Genomic DNA, 12,311 nt, shown 5'->3' with positions numbered 1-12,311 from the left:
ATATTTTAGATACAAGTCAGTTATCAGATATATGTTTTGCCCAATTCCCATTCTCTGAGTTGTCTTTTCTCTTTCTTGGTGGTGTCCTTTGAAGCACAAAGATTTTAGTTTTGATGAAGTTTAATTTATCTATTTTTTTCTTTTATCACTTGTACTTTTGGTGTCATAGCTAAGAAAGCATTGCCTCTGGTTATGAAGATTTACCACGGTTTGTTCCAAGAGGTTAATACATTAGCTTTAGTCTTTGATTCATTTTGACTTTGTATGTAGTGTGAGGCCAGGGTTCAGTTTCATTCGTTTGCATGCGGATATCAGTTGACCTATCATCATTCGTTGAAAGGATTATTCTTTCCCCATTGACTTGTCTTGGTAGCGTTGTTGAAAGTCAATTGACCATAAATGCAGACATCTGTTTTTTTCGAAAAAGGTCTGAAATCTTTTGAGTTGTCTTTTCCAAGAAAAATAAGGCAGGGTATTACAGGAGAGTAGTTAAATCCTTTGTTTTTCAAAACAAGTTCAGGTCTTCTTCCCACTAGGACCAACATTCTGGGAGGATGCCATGTAAATTGCATCAGTCTCATGAACCTTTAGTTATGAATCATCTTCATGTAGCATTCGTGGATTTTACCTTTATTTAAATTTGGAAACCTGATATTTTAAAATATCCAGTTCTCTTTTACTTTGTTCACAAACATTGTAAACTTGTTAGAATTAGTCCCAGTATTATAGAGGTTTGGGTTGTGTTTTTTTTGTTGTTTTTTGTTTCTTTTTTCTTCACTTGTTTTCAGAGTTTAGCTGGAGGCAATGGTTAATCTTTAAAGGAGTCATGCTTATAAAGTTGGGATAGTGCTGAGAGGCTGATGGTCTGCTGATTCCAGCTGTAAAATGTTTTTTGGAGAGCAGAAAAACAATTTGTTTTCATTCCAATACACTATAATTCTTGAGGTCCACTGGCTTTCTAAAAACATTGACTCAAAAAGTGAAATGAAGAATTGTAAACCACATTTTTTCTTAGTATCCTTTAGTATTTGGAAGGCAAGTATACTTATTAGGATCTGTTGAGGCAAAATGGTTATCGGAATTGGTTGAGTTAGATTATGTTGACTTTAAAGTTCAGGAGATTAGCTGCCTCTAATGTAATGCCACAATTCACAGGTATTTATTTCTGTTTTTTATTTGGTTCTTTTTTTCATGACATTTTAAAAGGGGAAATTTTCTTATAGACAGTGTTTATGCTCATTTCTCCAGTCTGAAAGTATATATGGACTATGTATATACACTTATATAAAAGTACATTTTGGTGTGAATTAGGTGTGGGTGTAATAATGAAATCTATTATGTAAATATTGTGTGATATATATATTAGAGTGTGTTGTCTTTGTATTATATTAGTGGACCTTTTTTTCTACATATATGTCCATAATATGTGTCCATAATATGCCTTCAGTGATTATAGTAACATCACAGTTACCCAGAAGCTGATTTTCCAGAAATCCAAACATTCCAAACACACCACTTTAAACCCTGAAATACAAAAAAAGTTTTTAAACAATGAACGAAACATTAGAAAACTTATATCTTATATTATGTATGACATATGGATTTTCTCTTCGGATTATTATCTTCTTCATCTTCTTTAAAAATGAACACTCAGGGAATTCCCTGGCGGTCTAGTGGTTAGGACTCCGTGCCGAGGGCCCGGGTTCAGTTCCTGGTCAGGGAACCAAGATCCCACAGGTTGCTCAGTGTGGCCAAAAAAAAAAGAAAAAAGAAAACTCAAAATAGATGGAGTTGAAGGAGCTGAAATGAAAACTAGCAGTAACAAAAGCAACAGCGACTTGCGCTTCTCTAGTGGCTGTGAACACAACGGCATTACCATTTCAGAATCACCACAATTGCTACTCAAAAGGCTTTCTGAATTCAGGCAAGCATGTATGTACAATTAAGGAAGATTTCTGTTAAAAAATGGCTTTAAAATGAACACAAAAAGCCTAACCTAAAGAATATGCAAGCACAATATTTAAAAAATATTTGAAAATTTTCTTCTGTAGATGACTTTTTTTTTTTTTTTGCAAGTGTGTCTTATACATATGCTTTGATTAATTTAGGTGCATTGTTTAATTTATTCAAACATTTATTAAGCTATTTTTCAGGTATTAGTCTAAGCAGTATAGATTCAGCTGTGAACAAAAGACACAAACACTTGACCTTAATCAAGTGGAAGGAAGACAGAAAATAAAGAAGCAAAAAGATAAATAAATATATTACAGAACATATAAATTATTTTTATTGTTGGCAGTACTTGTCAAAGTAGTTAATTATTCATGCATTGATAACTCTATTCCTGTTAGGATCAGTACTAGACTGAGACTTTCTGCTGGGTAAGGTATTTTCAGGTGTGCTGTTCATGCTATTCTGATTATGCTATTTTTTCCTGTTACGCTCATGTGTTTCATGCAATTTGGCTGTTTTTTTTGTTGTTGTTTTGTTTTGTTTTTTGTCATGGGAAGAAAAGGTTATTTTTATAAAAACCTGTCTTGTATAAGTTTAGATTCCAAATTGAGACCTAAACTATGAAATAGATAACCTCAGTTTGACCCTCCAGTGTACATTTTAGGGAAAAACATTTGTGAAAATATTAACCAGATACTTGTGGAATGATAAACAAGGAATTCTTTAGGCTAGGCTTTTTGTGTTCTTTGATTCTGCAGTCTCCTTTGAGGAGTCCCTTAAAAGCAGTTTTGTGAAACACTGGAATATTATTTTGTGTAGCTGACAGATGAGGACATTATACTCAGAGACCTTATTGGTATAGTCAGAAGGGGAGATGAGACCCTCACGGATGACAGATATCACTTACTTGACTGAATTGTGTTGTGTCTTGTTTAGTGTAGTTCAGGAAGATGGCATTGGTGTTTCCATGGTGTTGGTGACCACTTTCAGGAATGTGTGATTTTTTTTTTTGAAATCGGAGAACCACAAAATAATCCTACCTAGTAGTTTGTTTTTGGCTGGGCTGAAAGTAAGAAGAATGAAATTGAATGCTTAATGTAAATGCATAGGATTATGTAAATTAGTTCCCCAACATCTCGTGATGCACTCTTTGTGGATTACTTCTCCCCATTAGCTCCACACCTAAGTTACTTGTTCTACCCTGCCCCTATTATTGTCATTTTATTTTAGGGTTATGTCTTTCTTATCTTTGCCCTTAAATTCCTGAGCCAATTGTATCCTTTCTCTTTCTTCTCTAAACATTTTTGCTAGACTTATGAAATTGTAGGCTTATGATCTTTAAATGATTCTTCTTGGCTTCTCTCTCTTGTTCCAGGAATAACTGTATAAAATGCCCAATTTTTGCAAAAAGTGAATACCAGTTCTTCCCAGATTTATTTCTTATTGGAACAGAGTCAAAACCCAAAGGAAACTGTAGAGGAGAAAAAAATGAACCTCTTTTAGCTATTAAAATAATGACTAGGTTATGGGAATTTTATGTGAGACTTGAAAAAATAAAAGCATTTGATTATTCTGTTTTTATGGCATCAAAGTATGATGCACCAACAGAAATTATTAAATTTCTTACATTGCCATTTGAAAATTTTCAGGCTGCTACCCTTGTCCCGGGCCCAACATGAATCCTATTGCTCTTGGGAGCCGCTGGCTTGCTTATGCAGAAAACAAGGTAAGCGGGGCCTGTGTTGGAATATTTGTAATGGAGCAAGTGTTGAAGAGTTTTCCAAAGGTAATTAACAACCAATAATGAATGTTTAACTTACTAGTTTGTTTTCTCTGGTTTGGTTTTTGTTTTAATTGGGCACCCAGTTGTCTGATCTTATTGCTCAGGATCAGTATTTGGACTCAGCCTTACTTTTCTAGGCTTAGTTTTATATAGAGAACTTTACTCCATTAACTTTAAATCACAGCATTGATATCATCACAGGAGTTTCTGTGGAGCTAGAAATCAGGAGGCAGGAATGACTTCTGTCTTTAGTAGTAGGTTGGGAACCTGAGGCATAGAATAATTGAATGGACTTCAACTATATGTGTACATTTAAATCTAAACAAGAGTACTGCCATTTGTTGTTATTTATCAATCTCACTTATCTCTTAAGGTCATCATAGTAAATGAAGATATTATATTTATACATTGAAACTTTTCTTATGTCTAGTTGAAAGCAAAGGGCAAATCCCTTTTTATGCCATTTAGTGACCTGCATATGAATATAGAACGAAATCTAAAAAAATATTACAGACTTCAAAGAAGATGATCATTTTTTTGTTCCAGTTTTGCTTGTTTCTATGGTTACTGTATATTGAGAATAATATGAAATAATATATATTGAAGAGTTCTTGACACAAGTCTGGATATGGTAAGTACAACAATTATTTGGTGAAACCACAGTATATCTCTAGCCTCTGGAATTCACAAAATCAAGAAACTACTGGAGAAATTTATTTTTCTGGATGAATCCCTTGATGCTTTTTCCAAAATTCTGTCCGCTACATATAGGTATTTGCATTTTTAGTGAATGCTGTATTTATACTCTACCCTCTTCTTTCTCTTGATTATCCAGTATATCACTTTTCAAATTCATTCTTTTCAAATAAGACAAGAGGCATACAATTCAGTGTGCTGACATCATGGTATCTTCTAATGATTACGTCTGTAGGAAATTTCTTTGAGTGCCGGAGACATCCAAGACTTCCAAGAGGAAGATATATACATTGTCCCTTGGCTCTTGCAGATTTATTGTCAAGTGTGGGAAACTACTCATTTAGAATTGTAGGTATTATGCAAATAGTTACATATTATTTTCTTATGGAAAAAACTTCCTTCATAGATGCATAGCATCAAAGTGTGCCAGTTGTCTTGCCTTTGTCTTGCCTTTGCCTTTGTAGAGATACGTGTCAGTAATATCTAGTGTTATATACAGAGACCAAGACGTGTAGTGGCATTCACAAGGAGTTTACTAATCAGATGGTTGTACCATCCTTTGGAAGAAATATTTCCAGATAAATGTGTTTCCATGATATTTACGTAAGAGCTAGTATTTATTAACAGTTTCTGATTGTAGTAGCATTTGGGCTGAGTGTGGAACTGTAGAAATTAAATTTTGGAGCAACAATCTCTTTCAGTGAAATGCTCTTTGACTACAGTTTTAACCAAGAGGCCATATTATCTTGATTGGGTTTGTTTTTCAGTGCCTATTTTTAAGTGTACTTTTAATTTGGAAGACTTGCAGAAAACCTGCAAGAATAGAGTACAAATGTTATAAAGTACACCCATGTACTCTTTACTCAGGTTGACCTCTGAACAATCTCAGAGTAAGTTGCGTATATCACATTACCCCAGAATACTTAAGTTATCAGCCAATTTAATTTTTAAAAAATTTATTTATTTTATTTATTTTATTTTTGACTGTGTTGGGTCTTCGTTGCTGCACGCAGGCTTTCTCTAGTTGCGAGCGGGGACTACTCTTCGTTGCAGTGCGCGGGCTTCTCATTGCAGTGGCTTCTCTTGTTGCAGAGCACAGGCTCTAGGCACGTGGGCTTCAGTAGTTGTGGCATGTGGGCTCAGTAGTTGTGGCTCGCGAGCTCTAGAGTGCAGGCTCAGTAGTTGTGGCGCATGGGCTTAGTTGCTACGCGGCATGTGAGATCTTCCCGGACCAGGGCTCGAACCCGTGTCCCCTGCATTGGCAGGCGGATTCTTAACCACTGCGCCACCAGGGAAGTCTGCCAATTTAATATTGATAAGCTACTTTTATCTATTATAGCATCCATGTTCCAATTTTGTCAATTAATCCTATCATATCATTTGTAGAAAATTTTTTCCTATAGTGCAGATCCAGTCTAGGATCAGGTATTATATCTTGTAGGAGTGTCCCTTTCTTTCTTTATCTTTTACAGGATTGGTAATTTTGAAGACTATAGCCCCCTACATCTACCCCTTTTTCTTTTTAATAGAATGCTTTTTATTTTCAGTGTTTTGATGTTTTCTCTTGATTATATTCGGGTTACGTATTTCTGTCTGGAATACTGCAGTATTGTATGAGTGCTGTTCTGGACTTCTCACAGTGTCACATCTGGAGGCACATGGTATATGTCTGTCCTTTGTTGGTGATGCTAATTTTGTCAAGGTCTTGTCCAGTTTCTGTACTGAATAAGCACTATTTTTTCCTCTTGTAACTAATAATTTGGAAAGAGCATGCTTATATCCTGCGTTTCATCGAAATCTTAGCCTACCTAATTTTAGCATCCATTGATGATTCCTGCCTGAACCAGTCTTTACTATGAGGATTGCATATTAATGGTTTTCCACTTCACACTACACATTTACCTGTAGGCATTTGGCTTTCTATCATAATCAAGAACTTTCCCTTCTTTTTAAATCTTCCTGTATCTATAGTTTTGATAGGTGTTAACGATTCCTATTTTTTAAGTAGTTTTTAATTTTTTTCTGTCTTTAACTATTTTGGTTTTCAAATTATGCCAGAGTTGACCGATGAGAGCCCCTTTAGTCTGCTTCTTGTGACATTGTGTTGTGGCTTCATCAAAATTAAAAAAAAAAAAATTTCCTTACTTGCTATCATAAGAATATGTCCAGGTCCATCTTGTACTTGCCTTGTCTCAGCCCTGGAATCATCTTCTTCTGATTTTACTGTTTCTTTTTAATGGGCAATGGTATTAGTTACTAAGCTTTTGTCCAGTAGATGTGTTCATTGTTACTGGCGTATTTTTGCTTCTAGACTCTTTCAGTGGACAAACTTCAGAAATATGCATGTTATATATCCACACACACTTCTTATTATACACATAAAGAAGCAAATGTACATATATGCATATTTGTGCACCCATGTATACCCATATACACATGTACATTTTGGAAATGAAGAGTTCACATTGGTATTTCCACAGGATTCTCTCTTTTTGTCCCCCATTTCCTATTTGTATGTCCTTTGTTTTGGATAGGAGACCATGATATCAGCACGTTTTCTTCATTTCTTCAATCCTATAATGCCAAAAAGTAATTACAGAGTTGCTTGCTCATACCTCTGCAAAAATCAAACCAACTACAAAGAGTTCAGGATTTTCTTGCAATTTTCTCTACTTTCATTACTGCCCAAAACTGAAGGTATGCAATCAAATACTGCGTTCATAGGTTATTTTAGTTAGTTTGTCCTGTATCCCTCTTTTTCTGCCTTCCTTCATTGTTACAGTTTTCATTTGATACATAATTGTATACATTTGTCTTTATATTTATTTATATGCTTATATATTTTCTCATATGTTATATATATATTTATATTTCCCTTTATTTCCCCAAAGATAACATTATACACGTGGTCTTTTATACGTTGCTTTTTTTCACTTACCAATATTTCCTGGGATTTGGGCATGATAGATTTTTGCACTACGGAAATTTCTGGTTTATCTTTTATTTTGATGTACTGAGATGCAAATATAACTTTTGTAATGAGTCTAAGTTTTAAACAAATTTCTGGCTTAGTTATGTTTATGTAGAAATGCTGACTCAGATTTAGATGAATTGAAAAGGTGATAGTATTGCTTGTTTTCCTTGATTATTTTAATTACCTGAAGCAGGGAAAAGATGGTAGTGTTTCTAAGATATGTCTTTCCTTGCACATGCTGCAGGAGGCAGCAGAGGGGATAATTTTCATAATTCTTCAAATGTGTATTTGTGAATGAATGTATGAGTGACTGGGTGAATAAGTGAGAGAGATTCTTTTCATTAGCTAAAATGATCACTTTTCAAGCTCCCTCTTTTCCCTTGTGTGAAACTACATTTGCCAGGCACCTGCGATTTGGAAAATTCCACAGCACTGTTGTCTTAAGGGATTTTTAAAAAAAAATACAAATCAGTGATAAAGAAAAGTTTGATTTTAAAATAAAAGAATAAAAGGTTCACATATTAATCTTTATCAAGTGACCTGGTTTTAAATTATATAGAGCATTTTTTTTTTGTTTTTATATTTCGGGAGAGGAAGATTTGTTCTGAATTCTGAACGCTTTTAATAATTCATATCACAATGTGGAGCTGTTCTAATAGTCTACTATTGCCTTTTTTTTTTTTTTAAATTTATTTATTTTTGGCTGTGTTGGGTCTTCGTTTCTGTGCGAAGGCTTTCTCTAGTTGCGGCAAGCGGGAGACACTCTTCATCGCGGTGCGCGGGCCTCTCACTATCGGGGCCTCTCTTGTTGCAGAGCACAGGCTCCAGACGCGCAGGCTCAGTAATTGTGGCTCACGGGCCTAGTTGCTCCGCGGCATGTGGGATCCTCCCAGACCAGGGCTCGAACCCGTGTGCCCTGCATTAGCAGGCAGATTCTCAACCACTGCGCCACCAGGGAAGCCCTACTATTGCCTTTTAAGTGTAAAAATCTGGCTAATGATTTTTATATTTCCCTTTCATTCTTTCTCTTTCTTTCTTCTTTTCTTTCTTTTTCTTTCTATTTTTTCTTTAAACTAAAGTTAGGAAGTGTAGGAGCAGTGGAGAATTTAGTCTTGGTTAATTGCTCAGCACATGAGAGAATCATGCATGTCAAACTAGTGATTCACTTTGGAAATTGGCAGTTTGATTTATTTATTTATGAATAAGGGCATGTCTTTTTCATTCTAATGTTGAAACTGGTGAGCCCTCTGAAGTGGACAGCTATTATGTGTCATAGTTGATTTATGCATAATTTGTGCCACTTTCTGACAAACACAATTGAAAATGGAAATACTGCACATTCTTTTGTCTATTTTTTAAAGTTTCCTTTTACAATCTTTATGTAGGAATTAAGAGGACAAAACCTCCAATTTGTTAGCATGTTAAATATTTAATGTTAGGAAGTCATGGCTAAGTCCTTTGATTATGTTTCTAAAATTTATTTGTGGAAAGCCTGCCAGATCTCAAATCCTACCATTTCAGAGTTTATGAATTCTTAAAGGCTATTCATCTTGTAATTAAAAATCGTATTTGAGCATGAAACTGCTTGAGTGGCACCAGTAGATTACAAAAAGGGGTAACAGTGTCTCAGCAGGGCTTTTAGCTGTTTGTCTGGAAAACACTCATGCAAACATTCCCACCCACCACCATCATTCTGCATGGTAAATAAGCTCTATCTTAAGAGCCTGTAGAGTTAAACAGTTTAATAGAAATAACTTTCTGGTCATTCTCTCTCTTTCCAGTTGATTCGATGTCATCAGTCCCGTGGTGGAGCCTGTGGGGACAACATTCAGTCTTATACTGCCACAGTCATTAGTGCTGCTAAAGTGAGTATCCAGTAATCTCTAGGAGGTGCGATTTTGCAGAGTAATTATCACGTTTCTCTCCTGAATTGCATTGAGATTGTCCCTTGCCTTTTCATTTGCAAAGGTCGAACAGACTTAAGTAAGTCAGAATTATTTTGTCACTCAAGAGAACTGGTGACTAAATGATTAGGTATTTAATCTCTTAAGGTTCCTAAATCATACTTTATATTTTATTGTAATGATTATGAGGTTTGTATTTATCCAATTTAAAATATTTAAGTCTGTTAGCTAGGTCAAAGTCTGTAATCTAATTACTTTGGAAAGAAGCTTTACATGTTTTAAGTAGTAACTTCTGGATTTTTTTGTGTGTGTGAGTGTGAGTGTGATTTGCATCATTCTACCTATACTGACATCCCTTTGCATTTTTGAACATTTATGAATCATCTTGACATAAAAAAAAATATTATTCCTTAACAAAACTTGAGTGAAATCCCTGGCACATTCAAAGATTCTTTAATGTCACAGAGCTGCCCCCTGCATGTTTGTCAAGTGAGTTCTTTTTGTGTATGTGCGAGGGTTAATTATGATGATGGCTTGTAAACTTTATGCTGATTATAAGGTATCCTTATAATCACCATTCTTTTGAATTGTCAAGTATACAACAAAACAATTCTAATAATAGGGATGACATAGTGAAACTAAATGACAGCATGTAATAGAAAGCACAACTATTCAGAAAAGAACAACAGTTTAAAACAAACCACAGGGAGGGAATCAAAGGTCACACTGTTTTATGTAAAACAAATACAAAAATACTTCAAGACTGATCACAAATGCTTACATGATGTGGTTTGATGAGAGAAGCATTACATATTTTTCACTCAAAGGGAATTATTGAATGGCTTTTTGCTTACAGCCCCATATATTTTAGATTTCAGAATCTTTATAAGAATGGCTTACTTTTCTCCTCTGTGTGAAAAAATTATGGTTATTTCAGTGAAGAGAAATCTGAAGCAGAGTAATTAGGCAGCATCAGTGTTATTTAGCTAATTTATAATAGATCTGCAAAATCTACCAATGAGATCTAGTTCTCAAGTATTAGATTCCTGTCCAACTTATCTGTGTCACACACTTTCGTCAGGATAGCTCATTGTATTGTCGTTCTGAATAATTTTCAGTTATGTGACAGAGAATAACTTTTCAGCTCTTCTTTGCTATAATTGTGTGTTTGTGTGCCTACATAAAAGGAAAGTGACCTGCATCATTCAGTAACTGTTTAGCTGTTTAACTGTTAGATGAAAGTAGACTTGCTGGAATGAGGCTAGACTTAATATGCTTTCAAAAAAGCAAGTCCAGACTTGCCACGTTTCTGCACCACAATACTGTGAACTGTGAGGGACATACTCGTCTTCCACATTTAAGCTCTAAGAAATTATGCTGATGACACCTTAATAGGCCATTGGTCACCAGTGGAATTGGTGTTGATTGCAATTCATTATTACCTCTGGCAATAGATAAGATTCTGCCATTAACTCCTGAATAAAGTGATTAATGTTTAATTTTTGTTTAATGACTTTAGCCTGATTTTAGTGCTTATTCATGTTCTTGCTTATAAATTTATAAAATGAAGGAAAAATATAGCCATGAATGTCGAAGTCACCCATTTCTGGCTAGTCTTAACATGTCCAATCCTGTATTATACTCTGCTCTTTTAACTTATATTTAACTTAAATGTCACAAAATACTTTTGAAAACATTTTTCTTATATTTATATAATCTTCTTCTGTGTGCCTATGGATTCCTGAGTTAGAGAGCATGAATATTTTGAGATTTCTTTGCAAATGCTGTCAAATAGTTTTCCTAAAATCTTATCAGATCTAGAATAATCCTTCATTTCACATTCAAGGTGTGGCTGTTTTATATGGGAAAGATTGGAAAGTTGGCATGATTTCCCCCCCAAATATAATTTCTCCTAGTAAGTTATTTGACATTAGAAACTTTGTGGGTAAATTAACCTTCTGAGATATAAGTAGCTCCAGTTTTCCATGATAAGAACATAAAAATGACTTCCATAATTAAGTAGTGTAGTTATAAATATATTATTTTATAATTTTTACTGTTATATTATAGATTACACTCCTATTATATTAGTATGTTCACTTGTGAAAATTTATCATGGTGTACACTTATAATTCCTGTACTTTGTTGTCTAAGTGGATATAAAACTTTGCTAAGGAAAGAAAAATCTCACAAAGATAGCTTCAGATCTAGATACCTTCTCCAGAGAATTCTATCTAATGTTTACGAATAAACAATGGCATAGATAAACAATAAGGATTTACTGTATAGCACAGGGAACTATATTCAATATCTTGTAATAACCTATAATAGAAAATAGTCTGAAAAAAATATGTAGCTGAATCACTTTGCCGTACACCTGAAACTGACACAATCTTGTAAATCAACTATGATTCAGTTAAAAAAAAGAATAAACAATGGCAATATTAAGAAGTCTCTTCTATAGAATAAAAAGGTCAGGTTATGCCTCATCTTGTTTCATGATTTAAGACCACCTTGATATTGAAACTTAACAAGAGCATTATGAAAAAGGAAAGCTAGAGTCCTGTCTTACTCATTAACATAGATACGAAAAATCCTAAACAAAATACTAGCAGAAAAAAAAAATACACAGAGGGGTAATGTGTCATAATCCATTTGGGATAATTCCACAATTAAGGCTGGTTTACTACTCAAAATCAGTGAGTGTAGGGCTTCCCTGGTGGCGCAGTGGTTGAGACTCTGCCTGCTAATGCAGGGGACACGGGTTCGAGCCCTGGTCTGGGAAGATCCCACATGCCGCGGAGCAGCTAGGCCTGTGAGCCACAACTACTGAGCCTGCGCGGCTGGAGCCTGTGCTCTACAACAAGAGAGACCACGATAGTGAGAGGCCCGCGCACCGCGATGAAGAGTGGCCCCCACTTGCCGCAACTAGAGAAAGCCCTCGCACAGAAACGAAGACCCAACATAGCCAAAAAAATAATAATAATAAATAAATAAATAA

General features: G+C 34.9%; 1 protein-coding gene across 1 annotated transcript in view; it reads left to right on the top strand.

The window, feature by feature from the left end:
• BCAS3 (BCAS3 microtubule associated cell migration factor) overlaps window positions 1–12,311 on the top strand; it is a 572,763-nt gene that overhangs the window by 138,129 nt on the left and 422,323 nt on the right. Inside the window, 2 exon segments of the mRNA XM_036838162.1 lie at window positions 3,603–3,679; window positions 9,188–9,271. Of these exon segments, the coding sequence (XP_036694057.1) occupies window positions 3,603–3,679; window positions 9,188–9,271 (161 nt within the window).

Source organism: Balaenoptera musculus, chromosome 20, assembly GCF_009873245.2.
Source record: "Balaenoptera musculus isolate JJ_BM4_2016_0621 chromosome 20, mBalMus1.pri.v3, whole genome shotgun sequence".
NCBI classification, from domain to species: Eukaryota; Metazoa; Chordata; class Mammalia; order Artiodactyla; family Balaenopteridae; genus Balaenoptera; species Balaenoptera musculus.
Note: the sequence above shows the minus strand (reverse complement) of the source record. Positions and strands in the feature narration are given on the sequence as shown.